Source organism: Platichthys flesus, chromosome 2, assembly GCF_949316205.1.
Source record: "Platichthys flesus chromosome 2, fPlaFle2.1, whole genome shotgun sequence".
NCBI classification, from domain to species: domain Eukaryota; kingdom Metazoa; phylum Chordata; class Actinopteri; order Pleuronectiformes; family Pleuronectidae; genus Platichthys; species Platichthys flesus.
In genome coordinates, this window is record NC_084946.1 from 19,588,729 (window position 1) to 19,615,368 (window position 26,640).

General features: G+C 41.0%; 2 protein-coding genes across 3 annotated transcripts in view; both read left to right on the forward strand.

Moving 5' to 3' along the window:
• The first annotated feature begins 1,817 nt into the window (after window positions 1-1,817).
• Window positions 1,818-8,006, forward strand: tamm41 (TAM41 mitochondrial translocator assembly and maintenance homolog). Its single transcript, XM_062404882.1, has 8 exons — window positions 1,818-2,171; window positions 3,138-3,320; window positions 3,688-3,780; window positions 4,085-4,235; window positions 4,664-4,809; window positions 5,236-5,401; window positions 6,250-6,312; window positions 7,020-8,006. Exons 1-8 carry the CDS (start codon window positions 2,034-2,036, stop codon window positions 7,109-7,111), a joined length of 1,032 nt encoding a protein of 343 aa, XP_062260866.1. The 5' UTR covers window positions 1,818-2,033; the 3' UTR covers window positions 7,112-8,006.
• Window positions 8,007-8,964: 958 nt separating this feature from the next.
• The window catches only part of vgll4b (vestigial-like family member 4b), a 36,527-nt gene continuing 18,851 nt past the window's right edge, over window positions 8,965-26,640 (forward strand). Inside the window, exons 1-2 of one of the 2 annotated variants that reach the window (XM_062404902.1) lie at window positions 8,965-9,100; window positions 10,703-10,776. In XM_062404902.1, the coding sequence (XP_062260886.1) occupies window positions 10,713-10,776 (64 nt within the window). In that variant the 5' untranslated portion in view covers window positions 8,965-9,100; window positions 10,703-10,712. Of the gene's footprint in view, window positions 9,101-10,702; window positions 10,777-23,884; window positions 24,280-26,640 lie in introns of those variants that run through there. The other variant, XM_062404894.1, reaches the window with a different exon arrangement.

Below are 26,640 nucleotides of genomic sequence, written 5' to 3' on the forward strand. Positions count from 1 at the left end.
ATAAGATTTACTAGATGTACAATGGGATGAATAAATACCTGTCCACTGGTGCTCCTCTGTCTCTGAATTAATAAGGCCCTTTAACACAGTGCGTGAGCCTGTTAGTCAAGATTCAGGTACCTCATCAATATTCATATGGCTGAAGAGACAAGTTACAGCAATTACTAAGAAGATAATATTTGTCCCACTCCTGACAATCTCATAATGAGCTTCAGGCTTATTGCTACCAGTCAAGAATCTGCATTCAATATTCATTCGTTTAAATAGATGTGAGCATCATCGGGCTAATAAAACTCCTGACTAATGCTAGGCTGAAGACAGATGATGGCCTCACAAGCTTTTGGGCTTTTACTGCTGCAGAAGAATCTGGCACAAATCTCCCACCTTACTTTACTTTTATGGTAATGCTTGGTGTCCTTTGTTTAAATCATTGTGAATTTGAAACAGCCAAACATCGATAAAGTTACTTTCAGTGGTTTTATTTAATACCTACGGTAGCTCAAGTCGAAATACTAAAGTGCGGTACCTGACAGGAGCATTCAAGATCATCCTCTCAGCTTTACTCAATTTTCAAAGTTCTTTTTTGCGAGACGTGAATAAAAAAATGTAAGCATCACAGAAAACAAAACTTTAGAAGGGGAAAATCCAATTGAATGATTAGTCCCGACTGTTATTGAGTCAGGTTTGCACTTCACATCTAGCCAGTGTTACGCAATTTGAAAAAGAAGGCAACAGACAGTAAATGCAGGCTAAACGTATCAGTGTATATTTGAACACTCATGATTAACATTGAAGTGTAACTTCAGCCCCAGCTCTGAGCTCAAATTCACAGACTGATGCAGGCGAGGGATGCGGTGCCGGATGTTTCAAGCAATAAAAGATGGAGATTGCTGGGTGCCGCTGAGCAATTTGTTAAAATTAATCTGGCAAATAATGTGATCACAGTCAGATTATTAATTCTACAGCTCAATACGGATTTAAGTGTAACCTCTGAAAAAACTGGAAATGTAACACCACACAACAGCACCACATCTTCCAAAGAGATCCACATTCAACATCTCTTCAGAACACTGGATATTGTGACCTACAGGAATGAGGATTGGCCTTGTACGATATCAGACTGCATTAGGCTTTGTATTAGCTTTAAAAGGACTGTGGGTCATCCCTTAACAAATCATCACACTTTGAGCCGCACCGACACAGATATCAATGAAATTGGGCTAATGCTGATTTGGTCATGTGAGAAACTCATGAAATTTAACTTGTAAGTGTCTCCTTATTAATAAATTACGATCCTAAGGGAGATATAAGCTAGAACAGGTATGTGAAGGTAAGTATGTAAATCCCAATATTTAAATAATAATATTAATAATTATAATAATAATAATATAGTATTTTTTCAGTGCAGTCCAGATGTGTGGTGATTTGACCCCAGTGTGACATTTATTTTGATGACATTAGAGCAGACAGTCGCAGCTACATTAGCATGTAGCCCTCTGACCCAGCTTCCTGAGCACACAGCTGTCCTCAGGAATTAGCATGTTTAGCTTAACTTGGTAGAGAACCGCCCTCTGCTGGCAACATTCAGACCTGATATAAGTGTAAAAACAATATAAAACACAGCCACGTTCTGCCCAGTTCATAGTTCAAGACTAAATTAAATCCCAAAGGTAACAAACGTGCAGAATGATACGCGTGTGAGTGATGATTAAAGCTGTTTAGCGACTGAAGACGTACCTGTCATCTCTGCCTCCATTTCCCATGAGCCTCCTGCGTGCGGCGCTAATCTGTGACGCACATTTCAGTCGACTGTCAAAGCCTCAGCTGACTCCAAACAACATGCTCGTAGTTTAACGATCAAAGCGACGTATTGATTGTTTTAAGAGGGGTTTGTCGTGTTTGGCCACATCGAGCTCCTCCGTCTGAAATGCTCATGTTACTTCATACTTCAGAATTTTCGTTAAACGGGTGATTTCCTCGCTGAACCCGGCCGGTGTTGCTGATGATTTAAAAAAGAGTCAAGCTCGTTGAAAATGTCTCTAACAGCTCTGCACAGCACCGCAGTGGTCTACAGGAGGATCCTGTCCCAGTTCCCCCAGGACATCAGCCTAGCTTTCGCTTATGGATCTGGTGTTTTCAAACAGCAAGGGACCAGCCAAGGTCAAATGGAGGTAAGAGACACACGTCCTGCCTCTCACTAAACTTCGGCTCCCTGATAAGTGACCAGAGTTTTGTTTTTTTTATAAACTGTGGTTAATAACATTGAATACTGGCTCATGATGCGTTCACTGGTTGATTGCAGATCTATTAAAGTTCATTGATAACAACTTTGTGGATGCCACAAGCACAGACACATGGTGCAGTAACTTTATATATACACATGTGCTATAACCTTTTCACACACTCTACATGCAGTTTAAGTTGTTAGGTCACAATGCAACTTTGAATATATATAGTTTTTAGTATTTTATGTTTGAGTTTTAAAAAGTAAGTTATTTCTACCTTGCTTTTATTTCAACTTGATTATTGCACTGCTGAGCTAACTTGAAAGGAATCAGGGAGACCCCCTGAGTCAGGTCTGAATTTATAACTGTTAGTACAGATTCTCACTTTCCAATAAATTGCAAAAACACAATTTAAAAGGCTATCAGTACAGTATGGGCTGATATAAATGTGCAAAATGATCAGTCAGTGCTTCTACAATCAGCCATTTATGGAGTATTCATTACTTCTTAATAATTAAATTAAAGCCCCACTGCGGTTTTCTTTTTCACAAGGTAAGTGATCAAACATTCAATTCCTAATGAAGATAAAAAGATACTCAGTTGGGACTTTAGTGAGACCTTTCTACATTGAACATGCTTGAATATAAAGTCAGACTTAAAGGTCCAGTTTGCAAAAATAGAGCCACACATCATGCTGTATTTCCTGTGTTCCGTCTTGCAGTGTCAAATGATACTAACTGTGAGAATTGCACACCTTCATACATGAAGGGCTTGGCTATGTGTTTCCAATCAGTACACTCGGTTATTATGGATATTGGAATCAATATCACTACGTCAATTTGAATGTTTCAAATCAACAACACAAAACAACACAATATTGATATTATGTATTTTCCATTTTAATGTGTACAGAAAAACATGCTGGACTTTGTGTTGGCGGTGGACGACCCAGTGACGTGGCACACCATGAATCTGCTGCAGAACCGCAAACACTACTCCATCCTCAAGCTATTGGGGCCCAGGATGATCAGCTCCATACAAAATGAACATGGGGCGGCAGTATACTACAACACTCTGGTGCCTGTGGATGGAAGGGTAAATTCCATGTCTTAGTATCTATATTACTTTCTTCTCAGGGATGATGGATCTTAGCCTATCAGGCACATAGAGACTACTACTCTGTTTTGATTTCATATGACTTTAATGTTTGTTAGAGCAAAGCACTGTTTTTTAATCATATTTTGTGGGACTGATGGAATTAGAGATCAGTCCAGCATTGTCTTAAAATTCAATATCGAATACAGATTAAATTAGACACAGATTTTGTGTTTCTAGGTGCAAATACAGATTGTATCCTCCGAAAACTCAATATCTGTATCTTATCATAACTCATTTAATTACTTCTGTCTGGACTTAACTGTACATAAATGAACTACATACATCTGTGACCTCTTCTTTTCAGATTATCAAATATGGTGTGATTAGTACCGAGTCTCTGATAGATGACCTGATGCACTGGAAGACCCTGTACGTTGCTGGACGCCTTCACAAACCAGTCAGTACCATGATTATTAAAATGTGACTGAATCATGAAAAACCAAGCTGTCTGGACCTGACTAATTTTATTGTGCAGTTATTTTTTGGGGGTCAGTCAATTTAAATTATTTTAGTCTAATGTATTCACAGCTTTTGCAAAAAAAGTATTTTGGAAATGTAAAAGAAGTGTAATGTGTTTGAGTTTACAAATATAACTACATACAGGATTCAATAACTCCCGTCAGACTTTGATTAAATGCATGTGTACAAATTATCAGTGTGCATCCATATTTATACACATGCGCATTTGTGTTTCACTGCAGGTGAAAATGTTGGTGCAGAGTGAGAATGGAAAACTCCGTGCTGCTTTAGTATCCAACCTGAAGAGCGCTGTGATGGCCTCGTTCCTCATGTTGCCAGAGAGCTTCACAGAAGAGGACCTTTTCCTGCAGATAGCTGGCCTCTCTTATGCCGGTAACTATCCCATAAAACGTGAATGGAAAGAAAGTGAAAAACGTACACATTCATCACACATGCACTTCTTACCATTGTAATTAAGATACAGAGCATGTGGTCTGCTTTTCTAAAACTCCATCTCTCAGCATGGTTCTGAGTTAGTTGGAGGGCAAATTTAATTCTTTATGTTATTAGGCCGATAGTTCTAATGCCCCAAGACACAAAACAAACCTGTTTAATTTGTTCAGGTTCAACGAAGTGCAATAGAAGCAGGTTCTTCATGTCTTAGGTTCTTCATGTCCTATGTTAACTTGGGGAGTAGCTATCCCACAAAACTGAAGTTGACTAGTTTAGGAGTTAACTATCTCTCAGACTGGATGAAAAATTGTAAAACAAAAATTGAATATCCTTACCTGAGTCAAAGCATCTTGTGTTTGCCTCTGAAGGGGATTTCAGGATGGTGATTGGAGAGGACAAGTCCAAGGTGGCCAATATTGTCAAAGACAACATCCAGCACTTCAGGATTCTATACAGCAACATCCTGCGGGACTGTCCTCAGGTGGTCTACAAATCACAGCAAGGACAACTTGAGGTAAGGAATGGTAAAAAACCCAGACAATACAAAAAATGACAAAAAATTATTAATTTCAAGCATCTGGGTTTTCAATGCATCTGATTGCTTTTCAAAACAGGTTATGTCATGAACAACATATATCAAATGGTTGTAGCATTATTTTCACTGATAAAGACAAACAAAACAGTGAGCCAAACCTGTGTGTCTATGGCTCAAAGACTCCTCCCTTCAATAGCATTAATTGCAAACATTTTACTGAAAAAATAAAATAAAATGCTTAAAGATGCTCCCATCAAATCTTTTTGAATGAATACCAGTATTTGTTATCCTAAATTTGACATGTATGTTATATATATAACTCTGTAGTTCTGTCGAGAATACATTTTGAATGTGTGTGGAATGAACCCAAAATGGCTAAACTTATGTCATCTTGTGTACCTGAAGGTAGACAAAAGCCCAGAGGGACAGTTTGTCCAGCTGATGGCGTTGCCACGCACCCTCCAGCAAAAGATCACAAAGCTGGTCGACCCTCCGGGTAAGAACCGCGACGTGGAGGAAATCCTGCTGCAGGTGGCTCAGGACCCAGACTGTGGAGCTGTCGTACAGCAAGGTACGGAGGGTAAAGAATGGACGGAGGGATGGAGAATAGAGGAAAAGATGGGTTGGAGGGAGAGGTAGATTGAGAAAGAGATGGATGGAAAAGTAATCAAACATTTAATTAAAGTTGGCTCTGAAGCACCAATACAGTGCAGGGTGGATGCACAGATCAAGGTCATTGCTGATGGTGAGATAAAGATAAAGTATATGATTTAAATAAAGCATATATAGGAGCCATAATACAACAAGTTATGGTATGGATGGTCAATCAGGTCTCAGGGGATTCACTAGCAGAGTTTAATGTTCCACCTGGAAGGTTAAACAGTTGTTATCACTGATGCAGCTTCACTTGTGCTCTGGATGCTCTTGTTTGTTATTTGAAATATAATAACTGCAACGGACACTGAGACAAATTCCAGCTGAAAAGTTTGTCTCTGACTTTACCTCTACATCGTCATGTTAGGAATGAATAATGTTAGGAATCCATAATACTAATGCACCACCACAGCCAGCAGACTGTTAAAACCCAGAAGTGATGTAGTGGTGGATAAGAAAACAAGTAGTAAATAAAACAAAATGTAGCCAGTAGCCACCGCACAGCTCATAAGTTCTAAGATTAATAGTCACTGCTTTTTTATTTGAAAACTAATTCATCAGAAACTTGTGGAAAGACAAATTTCGTTAGTCACATTTTATCGAAGGAAGCAAAAAAGGAGATAGATGGATGGAGTAAATAAATATTGTTCTGCAGGAAGACATTTCCTCATTTCTAGATTTCTAGATTGTTAATAGAATAACATCTTATTGTAGAGTGATGAGATATTAAATGGGTTTTTAATTGCACATGTCGTTCTTCCTCAGGTATCTCATCTATTGTGAAAACCTCCAGTATAACACAGAGTATCAAAGGCATCTCTACAGCTGGTAAGAAGAATTTACTCTTTCAGTTAAAACAAGATCTTACATTGTCAGGTTGTGATGTTGGATTGACTGATTTTGTGTTTCAGATCCCTTAAAGTAAATAGTTAGAAATTGTATTTTAGTGTATAGTCATTGTGGGGAATTTGTTGTAGTTACTTATAAAGATTGTTACTCATTCTCATGTCTGTAAGCTAACTTTAAAGCTACAGCCACCTGATACTTAGCTTTGCATAAAGATTGGAAACGGGGAACAGCTAGCCTGCCGCAGTCCAAATGTCAACAAAATATGCCTTTGTATTATTTAGAGCCCAACTGATTTATCAATAGTGTCATTTTTAGAGTCATTGCCAATTTTTTTATTATCTATATGTGTCAACCAATATATCAATATAACAAATGTTTTATTATTCAGTATTGTTAACACCATTGACCGCCACAAATTACATTTAAAATGTATTTAAAAAAAATCAATGTTTAAATAAGAATTTGTGTTTTCTAAACTAAAAAGTCAAACATTTCCTTTACCATTGCCTCTAGAGATGACTCTCACCTTTTATTTAGAATAATGGACAAGCCTATCGTAAAAATGAAAATGGTGTTTTGGACAAATTAGACATTTCTTAAATGTGTTTCTCCAAAAGGCATTATTAGTAATGTGGATATATTGTTCTTCTAGTGTGGTTGTTAATGTCTGGTGCTCTGTGTCTCAGGTATGTGGAAGACGGTGTCCTACAGCTCGAAGAAACTAATCAAGATGTGGAAGGGCTGGAGGAGGAAACCGTCTGTGTCCCACATGTCCTGAACCCGTCTGTTCACTGGGAACCTGTCTGTCTTTACCTCTGACGGTCTGACAATGCACGTCCATCCTTTTGATGTTACCCTGATGAACTGTAGCTGGAGCAGATGTCCCCTCACCCCTGCCTGTGACACTCCGTAGTCCGGGTGAATGGGATCAATGACTATGTATAAGGTGGTCTGAATAATTTCGAAATACCTGTGCTGCTGCCCTTTATAATGGGATTCATACAAAGTTGTTGAATAAAAGGTGGCATTTCACGAGTCAGACTGAATTATGGCTGACATTTCACAGTAATACAATCTGGACCCTTCTTGATAATGACACGCGCACAGTGACTGGCCTGGAACAGCTGAACGGACGACCCGGCAACACATAGCTCAAATATAACGAAGACAGAACCGTCTCATCAGGATCGAACATGTGTCATATCTGAACATTTCCTATGTGAATGGTGTATTCCAGATGACTGAGATTATTATATTAGAACTTTATTTGTGCTGGAGAATTTCATCACTGTATTAAAAAGGAGGGCTCCGATGGATTGTCTTTAAGCTGTGAACATGTTACACACACACACAGAGACACACTTCTGTTTCTCGTTGCCAAACATCCACAAATATTGTCATCTCTTAATACTTTTTGGAGGCTTCACCAGTATCTCAACCAGGATTTATAAACTGACAATGGGATCACACACTGTTGAGAAGTTGTTTAAGAGAAGTTTGTTATATCATCTACCGTTAAATAATCTTCCTTGTTGTTCATAGACACTGTCACACTATGTCCCCAGCTAATACGTCAATTGGTTCTTGATAAACATAGGTGTCTAATTCAGATAACAAGAAATAAGGTTTAATAAAGTTTTCAGTGAAACAGCAACAATGGTCTCAAGTGGCATGATTATTTTGAACAGATTACGTCATACCAGAAAACATTGTTTGTGATTTTATTTTGTTTTGTTTTTTTTATATTTATTATTTAGCTGTATTCTGTTCTTTTTCCCAATGTGATATTTTCAGACATTATGGGAAGAACAAAGCCTGGGACACCATTATGGGCTTTAACTTGTTGTTTATACTGTTGTGGTTTATACATTTTAGTGCATAACTTTATCTTGTAGTAGGTCATTTCTTTGCTATATGTAAGCTTTTATACTTTTAATAACATACAATTTAAATATATATAGATAGATATTAATCTGAAATGTTTTCAATTTTATACATTCTTTATAACATGAGGCATAGAAATTGAACATTTCTTCATTTTGAAAAAGAAACAGAACTAAGTATACATGGGGTTGTTTACAATATCAACCAGTAACAGACAACATACAAGCCAGGGATGCACATGTAAATATAAACATATGAATCATATAAATATCCTGTAGAATTTTAAACACACTCAAAGTTAACACACTGTCTGTTGGATGATTTGGAATATGTTTCAGACAAAACTAAACTAAATTTTTGCTATGTTTACATTTGTTGATAAAAACATGTATTCCTTTTGTTTGTTTATTTAACAAAACCAAATATAACCACGATATACTCTTCTTTACGTCATCACCTCCGGGTGGTAAACACGGTGACGCCGACCTCACCTTCACGGGAAGTGACGTCAAGGCCTGTTTATCATAATGTATGCTGATGTCACCGCGGCGCTCCTCCAGCCAATCAGCGCGCTGCACTTTCACCACCTGCTAGGAACTGAATTCCATCATTCCAGGCATTCCTCCCTCCTTCCCTCCCCTCCTCCCCTCCCCCCTTCTCCTCCTACCCCTCCTCCCTCCCTCCCTCCCTCCCTCCCTCCCTCCTCCTCCTCCTCGTTTACAACCAACTCAGTCCCGACAGCTCTATAACTATTGTCTTCCGTCGCAGCGGACTGCTTTTTGCCGCGGATTTTCTTTTTTCTGCTCGCGTGAGGAATTTATCTCAATTTTTATTTGTTGTTTTATCGCCTGTTTGGAAGATACCAAAGTGGCTCTCGAAGGAGGTGAGTGCTGCTCACACATGAAGAACTTAAACGCTGTTTCCAGGATGAGGAGGGTGCGCTCTTCATCTCGGGGGCCAGCTTCCCCCCCCAAAGAAATATCCACCTTGGATAAATAGAGAGCAGACATTAACATAGATCGTCTCCGTGTTAATCTACGGAGGGTGCTTGTTGAAATTTCATTCACGGCTTTCCAAACTTTCTCACGTCAAGAATCACCCTCCTCCTCCTCCTCCTACTTGAAGCCACATGCTTTCGCTCCTGCTTGGATCTGGGACATGTTGTTGTCTCTGCACATTTAAACGTGCGAGCAGGAGGAAATGAAACCTGGTCACTAAATCAATTCCATCTCCGTGTCAGTGATAAGGAAGCAGGGCGTCGGGCTGGTGTAAACACTGTCACAAGGCTGCCGCCGCTGGGAATAAAGAAAAAATGGACGCATGCACTTGCTGCTAAATATGACCACTTTCACTTTGAGTGTCCACAGAAGTTTCCTCTGTTTATTCTTACGCTGCACGAGGAGTATTTGCTATGTCCCTGGAGAAATGAGAGTTGGCATTTAAGGAATGCAGAGGAAAAAACAACTGAAGAGTTTTTTCTTTAATCAGAAATAGCGCTCATAGCGGAGCTGAGTCTGAAGCCTCAACACTGAGGCACAACCATCCTAAATATGCGAAAACAAAGTTTAGGAAAAAAGTCCAAAGATCACACGAAGGTCACGATGAGCAGAGTTGTGACGCAAGAAGCCACAGAATACTAGTTAATGTCCTGAATTCAAAACTTTAAGTAAATACAGTGTCCTAAGCAAACAGACATTACAAGTAAAGAAGGTCGTAATGCAGACTGGCACCTGTACAGTCTCATCATATCCTCATTATGATGGATATTTCAATGTTATGGCTGCTTGAGGAGATTAGAGCTGCAATGGTTAATCGATTGGTCAGTTAACAGAGGATTCATGAATGTTAACTATTCTGAAAATCACACAATTGTTTTAGGAATTTACTTTCTCTGGAGACGTAATGCTTGTTCTTGTTGATACAGTAGTGAATGAGTAGTAGGACTAAACATGCCATTGATTGCTCTGGGATATTGCATCTTACAAGTTTCATCACACTTTGACACTATGCAAAGACCAAATGATTTATCCAAGATTTGAGAAAATAATGATGTTATTTAAAGCTCTGGAGCCTTTTGGAGGTACTTTATAGCAATGGTGCACAATATGGTGCACAATATAGTGCACCATTGGATGTACTGTAACTTTCCGGTTAACATCTAAAAGTTGTGTGGCGGCATTAAAAGATTAAATCAATAAAACTGCAGATTAGACTGACTCTAATATTTACATAAACATGATTAATTGAGTCTATGTCACTCCCAACTTTACCGATTCTGGATTTCTATTCGTTTAACTTCACCAAAATGCCCATACTGACTCAATTTCATAACTTATACCTTAAAACCTGGGACCTCCTGGAACAGTTTTAAGGTTCTTAATAATGTGACATCCACCAAATTATAATTCAGTTTCTGTTCAAACGGCCACATGCAGATGAAAGCCTACTACATGTTGAACTCAGTGCCCTCCCCTCTGTCCCGCAGGCGTCCCAGCATGGAGACACCACTGGATGTTCTGTCGAGAGCAGCATCATTCGTTCACGCGACCGAAGAAGAGAGTAAGTTTTTTCTCACAACTTCGGTTTTTCTTTCTGTGCCGTCAAAGACTGCATTGTGGACAAATGATTTGTATGATTAGCGTCGCGTTACACATTGATGAAGTGCAACATTATGTTCAGTTGTAAGCTGCAGCCCTGTTTGCTGACACAAGACAATAGGCGTCTTGTGCAGTGCGAGCTTTGCAGTTGTAGATACTCAGGCAAATAAGACCAACTGCCGCCGACACTGGTTTTTTAACCAGCTGTTGGCCTGCAGTGTTAACCGGCTTTCACTGTAGACAGGGTGGGATGTTTCTCTCTCTCACTCTTTCTCTCTAACTTTTACTTTCTGTCTCGTTGATCTCTGTCCATCTTCATGTGTTTGTCAGCTCCTCCTCAGTCTCACCTGCCTCACTCTTTCTTTTCCTGCTCCATCTTCTTCTACCTTTTCCTTCCTCCTCTCCTAAAGTCTTCTGGCGTTGCTGTAAAAGTAAATTCCTCCCCAGATTAAGGAGAAACGGCCAATCCCTCTCAGCAGGTCCCTGCAACCAGCAGACCCCAGAGCTGGTGAAACCTCCAAGGACACTTAACATTCAGCGGATACCACTGATAATAAATGTGCTGTAGTTTATTCGTTTTTTTTACCATTCTCTGCATAAGCTTTGCAGATCATGTGTCAGGTATTTAATGATTGCTTTGTAGTTTTGCACCACTTAATAATTTATAGTGAAAAGGCAAGGAGGTTATGTTTTCGTCTGCATTTATTATGGAGTTAGTAGAGTTACAAAGAAACTACCAAACCGATTTCAATGACATTTAGTGGCGGGGTCGACCATGGCACAAGGAGGAATGCATACAATTCTGAATCTGGATCAAGGTTGTTTAGTTTTCACTGTCTTTTTCATTCAACAAGGTTGTTTTTCAACATTGTCCTTGATTTCTCAGAGAATAACTCATGGACCTTAATAAAAAAAACTGTCAGGACTGAAAATTCGGTGCAGATTCAAAATGAAAATCTGGATCTAGATAATAAAAATGTGGTTTCATAAGGGGGACTGTTGGGCCTGTGCAGAGTTATGTAGTCTAGTGGGCTTTCTTTGTAAACTTTTTTACATTTGCTTTAAAGCTACTAGATCGTCAGCTTGAGCCATAGTTTGAATTCTTAAAAGGAGGCAAATAATCCATTTAAATCCAATAAGAAAAGCATACATGTGTAATTTAGTAAAAGTACAAGTTTGCTGTTAAACCCATATACCCTTTCTTTAAGTTCCTTGAGGCTGCATAATGCATTATTCCATTGGAATCTATATGCAGGAACTTATAATAATCATTTGTGTTCTTTGTTGTACTGAGAGACAGATAGTATTTAGAGTTTCAGCCGTAACCTCTCCACTGTCTCCAGCTTGTTCCCATAACGCTTCGACCTAAATGAGCTGAATATCAACTTCCTTGCACTTCAGTGCAAAATGGCATGGGAGCCTTCCACTCCTCCTCCTCTGCTCCCTCGCTCCCCTGCAGTGTTTTTGTTTTTGCCCCTGCACTGATGTCACTTTTTGTTGTGGGTCGTGCATGGCCTCTTTGTCCAAAGACAATTCACACGACCCGTTTCCACAATAGCGCAGTAAAAAAAAAAAGGTGGAACCAGTGAGCCAGTCAGCCTACTTAGCTAGTCAACCAACCAGCTAGTCTGCCACGCTAACCACGGTTAGTCCTGTCAGCAACCAGACCAACAGGCAGCTCAGCCAGTAACCGCTGCCTGCTTGTTTGCATTTGTGACAAACCTTTTTAATGTGTATGCAGCACTTGACACCGGAGCACTTGCCCCAGAACAGGGAGAGGCTCAGGCCTGCCTTCACAACAGCAGCTTAAACTCACAGGGACAGAGCGAGGCTTGTCAGGGCCAGTTCTGCAGTTCACGACATTTACAAATCAAAATGAAAAGCATTGTTCCCTTTTTTTTTACCAACTACAGCCTTGCAGATAGCTTGTCTCTGTGGGAGATGAATTTTCCCAGGAAAGCAAACAAATGCTACCGTGAGGGGAATTGAATTACAGCCCATGAGTAGTGTTTTGGTCCAAGGTCACGCTACGTGGCCCTGAAATGAAAAGAATTGTACTACCGTCCTGAAATAGAATAGTTGGTCTTGGCCCAGATCAATTAATTCTTTTTGAATCAGGAAACGATTGCTTGTATTAAAATGTCATCATTCCTGACTGAGCACTCCTTTTTTTACTGGTTAAAAGTCTCCAACAGAAACAAATCATGGAGTTTGCACATATTATACTTGATTTTAGTTTATATAGATCCCCATTAGCCACTGTATAGTTCCCACTACAGGGACATTTGTATATATCTTAAATGTTAATGTTAATTCAGCAATAACTGCTAGTTTGGCCAGTTAGGAGCAGTGGAAACAAAAATAGGTTCATCACTATGGCCCTGTTCAGTAATATCATCTGTCCTGAGAGATTTGATGACCACTTGGGATCGGATCTTCCCCCGCTCTCTACGTCATTTCTGTTCCAAGACTAACTTATGTTGTTTATACCCTGGTTGAAGATGTGTTCGATGTCACCGTGTTTGTGAGTGACTTCTTTCTTACATCATTTGGTCCATTGTAACTATAAAGATGTTGATTGTAGCGGCTTTAAAGACTTTCAGGCAAAGTGGTTGAAGTGAACAATGGGAATCACAGATCAGAGATGTTGAACACGTGAAGGTTTATCCATTTAAATCCAATAATGTGACGTGATCGCAGAAGAAGTAAACACTTTCTCTCCCCACACAGAGACAAACACACACTGTTAGTGAACGCTCACCTTCCTGTTAGAGGACAAGCTGTTTGTGTTCAACAGATCTTTTTCAATCTGTCCAGACTTGGATATAGTTCAATGATGCAAATAAGAGTAGTGACGAGATCTCTATATTATAGTAAGTGTGTAGAAAAGCTTGATTCTCCATCACCCCGCAGTGCAATTTTGCTGGTTGCTTGGAAGATCCTGCATAGTGCTCCACCCTTCCTGGAAGCAAACCTGTATTTGAAATCAACCTTAAACAATGTGGCTTGCAGGCGCAGACTCAGCTGCAGTGACAAATCCAAATATTGTCGTTTGCATGGATGTTGGATCGGACAGTCATTCCACTAGGACGGCCGGTGGTTGAGGGCCCTTTTGTTTCTGACAGGAACCACAACAAAAGAAGCTGCAGTGCCAGGAGAAGGTGGTTGGACTGAGATCTTCACGGTGCCCTCTACTCTAGTTCTGTACTCTGTGATACAGCTTGTTTGTTTAGAGAGAACGCATACAATCGCAGACACACACAGAATCCCCCGCTGATTGTTAGAGTTTCCACAGCCCTTTCCTATAGCTCTGAGGCACGGTTTCAGTCAGGAGGAAGCAGTCTGCTAGAACAGACTCTTCTGCACTACAAATCATGCACTGACTATGGCTCAGACAGACAGGTGATTGAAGATAACAGGAAGATAACAGTCGTTAATATCCCCATAGAGCCGACTCTGTGTCAGTGTCAACAAGAAGTGATGTCAGACTGTTTGTGCTGCCAAAGCCTAGAGGACGGAGAATAGTAAATGTCGAAGTCAATCCTACTTATCTGTTGATTTATAATCATTTGAAATATTGATCAGTGTGTGGATCCTTTTTTCAAAAAGAAATATTTCCATCCTCATCACATTCTCCTCATGTTGTTACTGAGCCGCTGTAATAGAACAAAAAAAAAGGCAGCAACACTATTGGGTATTAAAATATGTTTGTTAAATTAAAATGTAATTTATCTGGTGGCTGACTGCTGTATACAGTAGGTCATAACTTGTGCCTATTCCATGGTAGTGGATAGTTCAAGTCCACATTTTTCAATCAAGTGTGGTTTTATTTAGTTATTTGATGATATCAAAAGCGAGGTGAAACGTCATGATTGAGGGAATATGATGCCGTTGGCAGGTAATCTAATCAAATGGACAGTAACCTTGATTCAAGTATTGATGTCCCTAGATTGGAGAATGGCTGGAAACAAGTACACAAACAGACTACCTAACAAAGGTCCTGTGGTTTGTAGACGTTTTGATGTGGTACAGATTTTCATATCATACCTTTACGCTGTGGCGTGGTACTCGTCTCAGTAAGTGGGCAGTCGAGACTCGTCAGAGCTTGTCTCTGCTCGATGGTGTTTACTCAGATTAACGCTGAAAGTGAAATCGGAGATGTTGCATCACGGCACTTTCACAAAATCTTACTGGAGGCAACCAGGATTCTAGATGGGAGGTAATTTGACCATAAATTGATGCCCGCGGGTAGGGTGGGTTTGGTTTTTGGGTGTGTGTGTCTGGAACCTCTTCAGCAAGGATGGATTTGCCCTCCGGCCTCTCCGGGCTTCTGACAGATTTGAAGGTTAAGAAAACGTGTACTTTAACACGTGATGCGGATCTTGCATTTCCATGTAACCCAGCGAGTCACAACAGAGATAGTGTCTTTTGAGGTAGAGTTGGCAATTGATGATCTTCTTTTACAGTGTTGCTCAAATCAGGGTGAGTTCCTCACAGGCAAAACTTACCAAGCTGTGGCACATTTCAACCAAACCTAGTGGAAGGGTTGGGCCTGGGGACAAAAATTGGCGAGATGACTCTACTGAGTGCCATTCTAGTTCCATTTGTGTTTGCATAATATGAAAATAGCAGTTTTCTTATTACACAAAGTTCTACCTTGATTTGACTGAAAGGAAACACAAAGCGAACTTTCCATATACAGGAAACTGCTCATGAGAATGGAGACTGATTAGTCCAAATATTACAGTATGCTGCTTTGTTCATGTGTTATAAATGTGTGTCTGGATTTCTGTTGGGGTTTAAGCAGAATCCATTTATGGAATTTCTTTAAAAAAAAAACAACTTATAAGATAAGGATCAATATGATTGGTTGTTTTAAGTTTCCTGTAGGACAAATTAAATGGCTACTACATTACAAACCTGAGCTGTTCATATCATTTGGAATTTGACAAAAAGATATGTTGCCCCTGACTGGTCCTGGTCTGAAAATGAGAAATTAATATTTATTTGATTATTTATTAATTTAGTTTTTATTGACACAAATTGGAAGTGGGTCAAAAGGGTTGTAACAGGCCCGGGTCCCTTGTTGTCCCTTCAGTTCTGTGGTCGTTACCCCTTAAGCTGCATATAGAGAAATTCATGAAATGCTGACCCAAGGGGCAGGAAAACCTCCTTTGGACATGTGACAGTCTCCTTCCGTCACTTCCCGCTCCACAATCAGTCGGTCTGCCGTGTCTCACCCTCCTCCACTTCTTCATTCTGTCCCTCTACTTACATAGGCCTCAGCCGTTTTTACTTAAGTTTCTGTTGACCGCTGCACACAAACAAACACACACACACACACACACACACACACACACACTCAGGCACTTGCGTCATCGTCACTGCTTTGTTAGTGCTGTGGTTCAGCGAGCGGCCATTAAGACTCGAGGGGCAAGAGGTCACCACTGGTCACGAGTTCAGATGTGGAAAGGTCACTGCACCGAGTCACGGGGTTAAATACAATTTATCCTTGTTGTTCTCTGCACACAAATTTTCTGTTTTACACTTTTACATTTTCCTTGTTTGTCTTCTACACGCACATTTATATACTAGTAATTAGTGAGCATGGCTCCCAAAATTCTCAACAACATTTTTGTTATTACTTTAAATATCTGGTGGTTTCCTCTCATCGGCTTTTTGTTATTAAATTTTTTGTTTAGGCACAAACATTAAAGTAACATAATGTAAGAATGGCTCCTGGTTACACTCGCGGCCCCGCTACAGGTCAGAGGTGTAACTGAACTTCTCATCATTGTTGAATATAAAAGTTGAGCCTCTCCATGGACAGTGGTACACACATTTGTGGACAAACTGGTGGAAAAGGAACCAGCAACCTCAGAGGCCAAAGGATCACATTGACTTACAAGATAGAGAAATGTAACAGGACTTTATACAAACTAGTGTCTGTTGAACGAGCTGTTGTTTGGCCTGTGGAGATGCTGCTTTCTTTCTGAGACTGTAAAAGTGACCTGCAGTAATTGAGCACCTAGTAAAGACTGCATGTATAAATCACACAAAATTCAATATTTCTTCTTTGGCAATTAACCATACACATGCCAAATGTGAAGACGAAAAGATGAACAATTCTCGAGATATGCAAAGTTGTATTTGATCTTTAGCTGAGTTACATGGTGCCATAGCAGGCTTACCAGCAGCGCTGTGGCAATGACAGAGATGCCATTCTCTCTATTATTACATTTGTGCCCAATCAAAATTATTTAAAAACTGTTATGTGATCAAAATAAAACAATATTGTGTTGCTGTAAGTGATTTATTTTCTCCCAAATTTGATATGACAAATTGAATTCCATGTGGCCACCATCACTCTTGGTCTGGGGAGAGTCGCACGGCCTCAATTCTTTTCAGATACACTTCCCCATCTACTTCTGCCAGTGACAAGATTGGTCAGACGGGCAAAGATTAAATAATACTATTATATTACAGGTCATATACTCTGATTTTTTATTTTATTTGCCTTTATTTAACCAGGTCGGTCCCGTTGAGATACAATGACCTCTTTTGCAAGGGAAGCCTGGTGATGAAAAGCTTTTTTTTCTCTGTTGCATAGCAGGAGATTCCCAAAGTCATTTGTTCATCAACGTTATCTAAACAAGAGTCTGTGTTAAATAGCCATTAGTCAGTCGCCCGGGTCAAAGCAGTTTTCTTCAACATTTCCCTCAGTAAATGCCACGCTCGCTGGTCCCATACCAGCTCTGCTGCTTCACTGGGGGAACTTTCTTGGAGCTGCACTGACCACACATACTTTAAATTCCTCTCTTTTTGATAGCACTCACCATAGTTACCCAGAATTCAATGGAAAAAGGATTGCACTGGCTCTCTTAAAGAAAATGTTAGACTTTATTGTGCAAAGAAATTATTATGGCTGAGATATACAACGTTTTCCTTTTGAGTGGAGTCAGTTGATTTAAGATTGAAGTAGAAAGGAAGGGTGGTACATAGTAATACCTCCTCCAAGAAAAGTATGTGTAGTATTTGTATCCTCGGCATCCAGCGATAAGGTTGTGTTGAAGACATCTGAGCACAGTGAGGCTGTGATCCAGGCACAGATGCAGAACTCGAGTGGTAGTGGCACAGGGCCTGCTGTCCTCTGTAGGATCAGTCCTGGCCAGTAAATGATAAGCTCCCCGGAGTCAGTTTGCTACCAGCTAATTGTTAGCTCGGCAAGAATGTTGTCATGGGCCCCGTTCGTAAATTGAAGGCGGCGATCAGTTTTCATTACCAGGAATGAGATCTGTTTGTGATATATTGGAAACGACATAGGCCGACCTTGATATCAACGTCAGATAACGTGTGTGTCTACATGTTTGTTCCGATGGTGATGTTGTTAAAACGAGACGGGCACAAAACTGGAAGATTACAAGTAGAGCCAAACACACAGTGTTAATGTGCTGCAAACAAAAACACAGTTCTTTCCGCAGTAGAATAATACAATAGTACATCATGTCCTGCCTCTTGCTCTTTGCAGGTTTCCCCCCCTCACCTGAATGTTCATGACAGTTGCATGGTGATAAGGTGTCTGACGATCTATCAAAAGATAAACTCTGGAAAATGAACCAATTTTCCAGAGTTCATGTATACATTTTTCCAATTTATCTTTTGTCTGTCTATATGTCACCTCAAGATATATTGCTCTAGAGAAATATTGTAATACAGATTCACCTATGAATTAGGCAAAATTAAATGTATGTCAGTTTAGGCACAAAATTAGTTGAAAAAGAGCATAGCCACAGCAGGTAAGATGTGCGAGATCACATAGGTGGGAAATGACAGCATAGCTTCGTTTCCACACAATCACCTGTCGTTTTCATTGTTTTATCGCAGCAACCTGATATTTCCCTCTCACTGTGAGCGAGTGCTGAGGATGCTGTCATCCAAACACTCCCAGAAACCAGACATCACGTGTAATCAAAGCTTTTTACAGCCTCCAGGTTTGTGCCGAAGTCACAGTTCACCCTGATACCAGGAGCTGAGACAACACATTTCAGAAGGGACGAACCTTCCCCATTCCATTATGTCATTATGTAAACAAAGCTGGTAATGGCGCGTAAGTATGTCAACAGAGGGTGACATAAAGTAATCAAGGACTTGACCTTTGCTCTCTGCCGGGTGAGAGTTGTTCTGTCATCAGGGTTTGTCAAGATCATGATATTACTCAAGTTTAAGGCCAAAGATCGGCTTCCTTTAGGGCATAAAGATCCTTCCCTACGATAAGTAGATAAACAGAACGACTCGCACCGAGTTAAATGATTTCTTGCGTTTAACAATCCACCATCATCTTTTGGTCTCTTGGTCTGCCAGTGTTTGTGTCACAACAGCGGAGTGTGTTAATAAAGCATTAGGATGAATCACCACCTGCCCTGTGCCGTGTTGTTATCCAGACACACCCACTCCCTAGAGAAGCCCAGACCTGTTCCGAAAGAGAAACACGACACCACAGGAGATGAAGTAGGTTGGCAGTGCCTCGTCCTGACAGATCAGACAAATAAATAAACAGGCCTGCAGGGACGTTAGAGGGCCAATGAGTGGGAGAGCAGCATTAATGCACGAAAGATGGATGGGTGGGTGGGTGCACTTGTGGATCATTTACTCATGTCAGTTAGTGTGCAAAAAATGATTACTGAGCATTATTCAAACCTGATTACCAGGGTCTAACTTGAAGCACAATTTATTTTGTCAGGTCCCTCAGGCCTGCTTCCGCAGCCCAAAGAGATGCACCTAAGGTTAATTGGAGCCTGAAACTCTGTTTTCAAATGTACTCCAGAAAATTGGACCTCTACATTATCTGGAGATGGCATTTCACAGAGCGAGGCAGCAGCAGGAAACTGTTCAGGTCAGGCATATACAGGAATGTGTCTGGAATATTCAGGGTAGAGCATGTAGGAGGCCGGACATCTATATAAATTCTGCTGTGGAAGTCATATATTATTGTGTCCCCTCCGTGTACAGCTTCTCTTTTTCAAAAAACAACAACAAGGGAGTAAAATAATATCAAACTGCAGCACTTGCACTTTAGTTACTTTTTAAATTGTATGCTTCCTAGAGGATACCTACCTCTTCCAATTTAGCAAAATTCCTGCTTCTCACATCTTCTGTCAGTCCACTCTAGATAAATGCAATACATGGATATTGTATAAACCATCTCATTTAATCAAAGTGTGTGCAGGCTTTAACATGAACATTTGTGTTACATCATGTGGACACTCACATTTTCCTAAAAGGGGTGATGCCACAGCCTGCTCTTTCCTATGGCTGATATCAGTATTGGTCATCAGCCCTGACGGCGAGCTCTTCAGCTTCACACTTCTAATCCTGAGTCATGCTGCAGAAAACAGAAAAGGCTTTTAGCACAGGACGCCAAGATATGTGTAAGAACTTGTCCATATGGAAGGAAGAGGTGGAATTTCACCAATTTGTTGTGTAACCATTAATCTCCTTAGTATAGTTATTTAATCTTACTGCCAGGCCAGAACAAAGACACTGTGTCAGAGAGCTTGTTTTCCTTTTTATGAGTAAATTCTTCGTCAGAATTCTGTGATAACTGCAGGACAAATGTGTGCGTTAACGTAAAAGCAGACACCACAGGCAAAACACTGGATCGATGTACACAACAAATACAGACACTCACAAAATCAAGCCTTGATGTACTATTAAATAGGACATGATAAGACATGACATGAACATTTTGAAATTATTATCTTTTGAAATTACTTCATTCATCATGACTTTATTAATTTATTAGGTAAATTATTTTGTACCTAGTACAACGTTTTAGCTTTATCATTCATACTGGTTTGTATGGTGTTAAATCATCCAGCCTCAACCTGCTATTCAAAACTGGAGATTATATCCTTGCTGAATAATTTAACATGGTGATTACCTCTTGACCTTTTGATTTTATGGTTACAGACGGAACAATTTTAGTCAAGCTTTAACCTCAGTTGGGACTTTACCCAGTTGAATGAAAAGTTTAAATCAAACTTCTTTATAGTCCTAGCAATGGCTGGAAATACATTTGTATGTACCTTACTTAATTGCTTTGTTTGTTCTAAAAAAGACAGGAAACTATTGTGTAAAAAATGTTTCAACCTGGGGTGGTAATGAGCAGCAGTTATTTTTAATTCAAGTCTGTGAAAATCCATCAAATGTTGGCAAGTGTCTCTGAAAGCCATAAGGGGGCACTAGTCTGCATTTCATCCTCCAGCGAAATGACAGAGAGGACTTCTTGGCTCTATAAACCTGACCTGGTGTGTAAACAGCAATGGATCTTGCCTGGAAAAGTGTTTGAGCTGTCTTGTTTGTGGTTTGTGGTTTTTCCTGAGAAGAAGTGACTGTACCTTTACTTCCTGAAACCAACTGTTGTTGTTATTGAGTTACATTATAATCTGGGACAGCGAAGTTCACTTTAAGGCCTTTCCCTCCTACATACGCACATGTGTGTTTAAACCTGTGTCGTAATATGAAGCTTTATGGTGGCTGCAGCGGCACTGAATGGACTCTCTGTTTCGGCTCAGCCTGGTTGTGTGTGAAACTGGAAACAATGGGCGTCCAATGAGACAAGAAACATGTTCCTTACTCCTGAGCCGTCGGGAGGGAGGAGCGTAGAGGCCTTTGTGTGTGTGTGTGCGTGTGTGTGCGTGTGTGTGTGTGTGTGTGTGTGTGTGTGTGTGCGTGCGTGTGCAAGAAAGTAGAGCAGAAGGTGGCTAGAATGATGTGTGTTTGTGGAGCAGGATGAAGTGTGTGTATAAGTTGTTTTTCATGTGGATCCTTTGGTTTTGGCCTGTTTAGAGAGACAGAAGTCAGTGAAGCAGCCGTGACTCACTAAAGGCCCGGCGTGTCTGCTGATAAATGTCGTCTATACAGGTTTTGATCTGTGTATGGGAAAGTTAATCTACCTCCTTAAAAGCTTTATCTCCCCGTAGCTTTCTTCCTGAGGCTGAGAGTAGGAAGGAGGCCACTAATGAGGCTTTCTTTACTCTGCTGTTGTTGTTTTCTTCCTCTCTTTGGCTTTAAAAATATAATCAATTTGGGTTTCAAAAACTGGGTCAGAGCATTTAGCGTTTTGTCCGAACCTTTCATGGTGTCGCTCGTTTCCGGGGCTTAGTGTTTGCGGGTTATGTGTCACACAAAAACACTCACATGGCAAATGTGTGTTCGTGTGTAAGCTCACACTCAGTTAGCTCCACCACACCCTGCTCATTATGTCCTCTGCCAAAAACCCAGAGGAGGTTTCTCTCTTCCCTTTCCACACAAACCCTGTAATGTGATGACGGTCATATTCACATTCTATTCAACGGCTATACTTAACTCTACCTCTTTTCATCCCCTCTACCTCCTGCTTTTTCCACAGCAGTCCCTTTTCTTTAATAAGCACAAACCCTGGGTGAAGCCCTTCTCAGACACCAGGGGGCAGAAGAGAACCACTCTAAACGTGAGACACCTCAATAGGCCTATTTCTTCATAGCCATTAAAATTGAAGTGAGGCTGTGTTTTTTTACAACATCGTATACAACTACAGTTTAATGATCAGCCTTTTCTCATTCTCTTAAGCATTTAGCACCTTATTGAAGAAATAAATGAAAAGTTTTTTATATTATAAGGTGGTGGGGCTGAGTTTCAATAATATGATGAATAAACCATTTAAAATAAGATAAGATGAGGGAGGGAGGAGGAGCTTGACTTAAAAGTTGTCCCCACTCCTGTTCTCTGTCTTGTTATGTTTCTCATCTCCCTACATTGTGCTCACGTACTAACTTATCAAACTTCACAGCCTCTCGTACTATCACAATAATAATAACACGAGCACCTTGTGATAAGGTTATAGTGACCTTAACCGATTTCATGGCCCCTCTAATATCCTCAGCCATCACTTCTCTGTTCTTACAGAGACGTGAGGAGGCTGCCAACAAGTCGAGTTATTTGTAAAGCAAGTTTGAAAAAACAATAGACATTGACCAAGGAGCTATAGAGCTAAAATAAAGGGAGGCCCATACAAAAGAGAACAGCCAGGAAGACAATAAGACATTGAATAAATAACTATGTAAATAAAAGTTCAAAGAAGCAGACTTCACTAACGTTGTGTATTTGCATGTGTTGTGACTGTTTTGCAGCATGGGTCGTCAAAAGTTGTTAATTTGCACATGTTTTTTGTATTCTCAATTTGCAGTGCGTTGAGCTCTGTAGGCCTCCGTAGCTTATAAAAGATTATCTTATCTTATCTGCATCTGATGTAATCTTATACGATAACAAAACACTGGAAAGCATTTTCATGATTGCAAAGTTTACCGTGTCCCTCCCTGTAATAAACTTGTAATAGCACTTCAGTTGTGGATGCTCAGTTTGGGCCACTCTTGAACTTTCATACATTGTTGTAAAATGTGCATATTTCTATTTAGAAAAAGAAAAGGAAAGCAAAAGCTTGCTATTCCCTCGTTCCTCGTCCTCTCTGGATGTGTGTGGAGCGGCTGAGCTTGTGCTTAAAACATCCGCGATATTGGAGGTTCTCCAGGGATTTCGGGAGCATGCCCAGTGCGCCTGGCCCTCTCTCTCTCCCTCCCTCTCCCATGTCTCTCTCTCTCTCCACGACTCTCTCTCTTTACCCTGTGTGTCTCCCCCTCTCTCTGCCCCCCCTCGCTCTGTGTCCCTCTCCCCCGCCCTCTTCTTTCTCTCGCTCTCCCTCTCTCTCTGTCTCTCCCTCTCTGACTCTTTCTCCACTGTCTCCCCCCCTCTCTCTCTTGCTATCTGACTCTCTCTCTACCCTGTGTCTCCCCCCTCTCTGACTCTCTCTCCCCTATGTGTCTCTCTCGCTCTGACTACCCCCTCCCTCTCTCTCTGTGTCTCTCTCTCTCTCCCTCTCTGCCCCCTTGTCTCTGACTCACCCTCTCTCTCCCTCCCTCTCCCCCTTCTCCCCCCCCCCTCTCTCTCTCCCTCCATCTCCCCTACTCTCTCTCTCTCTGTCCCTCTCTATCTCTCCCCCTCCCTCTCCCCCCGGCGGCAGCACAGACAGAGGAACCAGTGGTGCGATCATACCGAGCTCAGCCTGCGTGTCAGTGCAGTCGACTTACAGCTGGCTGTGAGGACAACTGACGCTCTACCCTCCATTCTGCTCTCAACCACCGCGACACTTCACTGAAAACTCTCCTGAACTAGAACAACTCACCAGACTCCGATCCTCTCCGCAGTTTTTTAACAAATATTATTAAAGTGGGTTTTATAGGAAACTGAAGTTGGAGGCTGGGCCTTTAGCTTTCTGACCGAGCGGAGTAGAAGAAGAAGAAGAAAAGCTGGTCTTTTATTTTTTTTTCTCGTTTGAAAAGTCGATAAATGCTACTCACGAAAATGGACCTGTTGAACTACCAGTACCTGGACAAGATGAACAACAACATCGGTATCCTCTGCTACGAAGGTAAACCGCCGTGACGCAGCGCTGCTGTGTGTGGACGCTATTTACGCTGGAGAGAAGTTGGAGGCGGCTGCGGAGTTTCACGTTAGCGACGAAACTTTTCACTCTGCGTTACTTTGCTAAACTTCCCGCAAACCCGCCAGAGAGAAGCTGTTTGTTAGTTAAGTTTCAAGTCGTTTTTAAACGTGCTATAACTTTTCTACAGTTTGAACTAAACGCTCACCACTGAGCAGAGTTAGCTTAAATTCCCACTTTAAACTGTTAGCTCGCTAGCTGGAGGACTGTGCGTGTGTTTCCTCGCCTCTCGCATCACTTTCCTGTGTTATTGACCGTTTTCCAAAGGAAGATTCGGCCAATGATTGAGATCACAGGCGGAAATAAGAGACTGCGATGTGTTCATATGAGGATTTCACGGCTCTCCTCCTGTGTGTGACTCGCTGCCTGTCTTTGATTCTCTCGTATTCACGTCAGCTCCAGTGATCTCTGCGGTGAAATGTGTGCCTGAGTTGTGTTGTGATCCAGTAATCTGTCTGCGGGCTTTCGATAAATCCAGGGGGTTCTCGTTCCTCTGCTGACTGGAGTTTTGTCCAGCAGCAGCAGCAGTGTAGGGTTTCTTATTATGTCATGTACACAGAGCAGGAGTTTCCACATCTTTGCAAAGTGTCTGACTCTGTTGTACATTGTGACTCCTGCTCTTCTCACGTGTCAGCCATTACAGTGTATCATCATCCAGACCTGGGAGTAAAATACCAGCTCGCTCCTCTGTTCTGTGTCTGACTTTCACTGCAGTACGTGAAACTGAATCCGCACTGACACAACTTAACTTTACTCTCACAGGCGAGTCTGCATTCGTGTCTGTTCAAATGAAGAATCCTGCAGAGGATCTTTCAGGAAATGGTTGGATTGTAAATAGTGATAAGTTGTTGATAGTAGTGAGTAAGGATGAATCTAGACTTGCACAAAATGTAAAAGCTGCAGCCAGTCTAAGAATTTTCTTGATTGTCTTCCTTTTTTTGTCTCTCTCTATATTACACTTATAATAGCACTTTAGTTGCAGATGCACATTTTGCCAGGTTCGCAAGAACGTGTCAGAGTTAGCTGTGTGGCTGATGGCCCTGTACCATTTGTTAGGAGCACTTACATGCAAAAGAGATGTATCGGCAAAATCATGAATACAGAGATGAGTTCCTGTGTTCCTGCAGAAGCACACTGGGCTCTCCTGGGATCGAGCATGTGATAAAAGCCTCTGTCAATGGTGTTTTGTGTCTGTTTTTAAATTGTTTCTGGAAGGGAAAAAATAAAAGTTGTCTAGCTGTTATTCCCGTTTGGCAAACAGCAGGTAGGATTCTTGCTCTCGGGCATGTTACTCTCTGAGTTCCGCTCAGCAGCTTGGGGACACATGGCATTCCTGGGAACTTTATAGCTCGGGTTTGCCTAAAGCTCACTCTTCTGTGCAGTGATAGATAAGAGCGCCTGCCACCACTGGTCTGGGATAGAAGCCAAATCAGAGAGGGGTGGGGTGGGGGGGTGGGTGGGGGGGGGGGGTGTGTGTCCCTGCAAAGCTTCACCTTTCTCAGGTTTCATCCCGTCCATCTCTGTGAAGAAAATAACAAGTGTGAAGGAGGAGGGGGTAGTAGCTTTTACTTGCATGTACTCCAGGTAACAGATAAAACATATGACAAATTTCATATCGCAGTTATAGTGATCAGAGTTATTATGGTTGTCTGTATTATCAAATAATTTTTTTAAGTACTTATACACACACTAAAATCATTCTTTTAGTCTTTCACCTGCTGTAACACTTTTACTACCAAATCAAGGACTAATGGAATTGAAACTATCACATCATGTTGCTTGGGCGAGTGCATACAGTCTGAAGACACACAATTCAAACAGCAGCACATTTTGTTTTCACTAGAATAGGTAACACACAGAACTTCAGTTGACATTATTGATGAGCTGTTTGACAAGCAGTACATGCATCCATTGAGGTCAAGTAAACCTGCCTGTTGGCTCCTTCAGCAGTGATTTTCACTTTGCATGTTCCGCCAATGTTGTGACCATATTCGATCAAGTTCCCTTCAGCACTCTTATAAAACCAAAATAAATCCACACTTCAGACTTAGAAGGCTATGAAAGTGGCTGTCACTGCCTGCTGCCTTTGCCTGCTCTGGTAGATCTAGACTATTTGAACTGGTAATACCAACCACTTGGGACCTAACCATGCAATCAATAACCATCTCTACTCTGTGTGTCTTTCTTCTGACATGATGATTTCAGACACAATACACTATTTATTTATCTCTGGAAGCTCATATCTGCAGGATAAGCCCGTCTATTTGTTTTTCTGGGTTTTGTGTGTGT

Coding starts and splice junctions, on each gene's coding strand:
- tamm41 (XM_062404882.1), top strand. CDS start 2,034: ATGTCTCTAACAGCTCTGCACAGCACCGCAGTGGTCTACAGGAGGATC. Junction 5,402..6,249: donor TGGAGCTGTCGTACAGCAAG/GTACGGAGGGTA, acceptor GTTCTTCCTCAG/GTATCTCATCTATTGTGAAA. Junction 6,313..7,019: donor CAAAGGCATCTCTACAGCTG/GTAAGAAGAATT, acceptor TCTGTGTCTCAG/GTATGTGGAAGACGGTGTCC.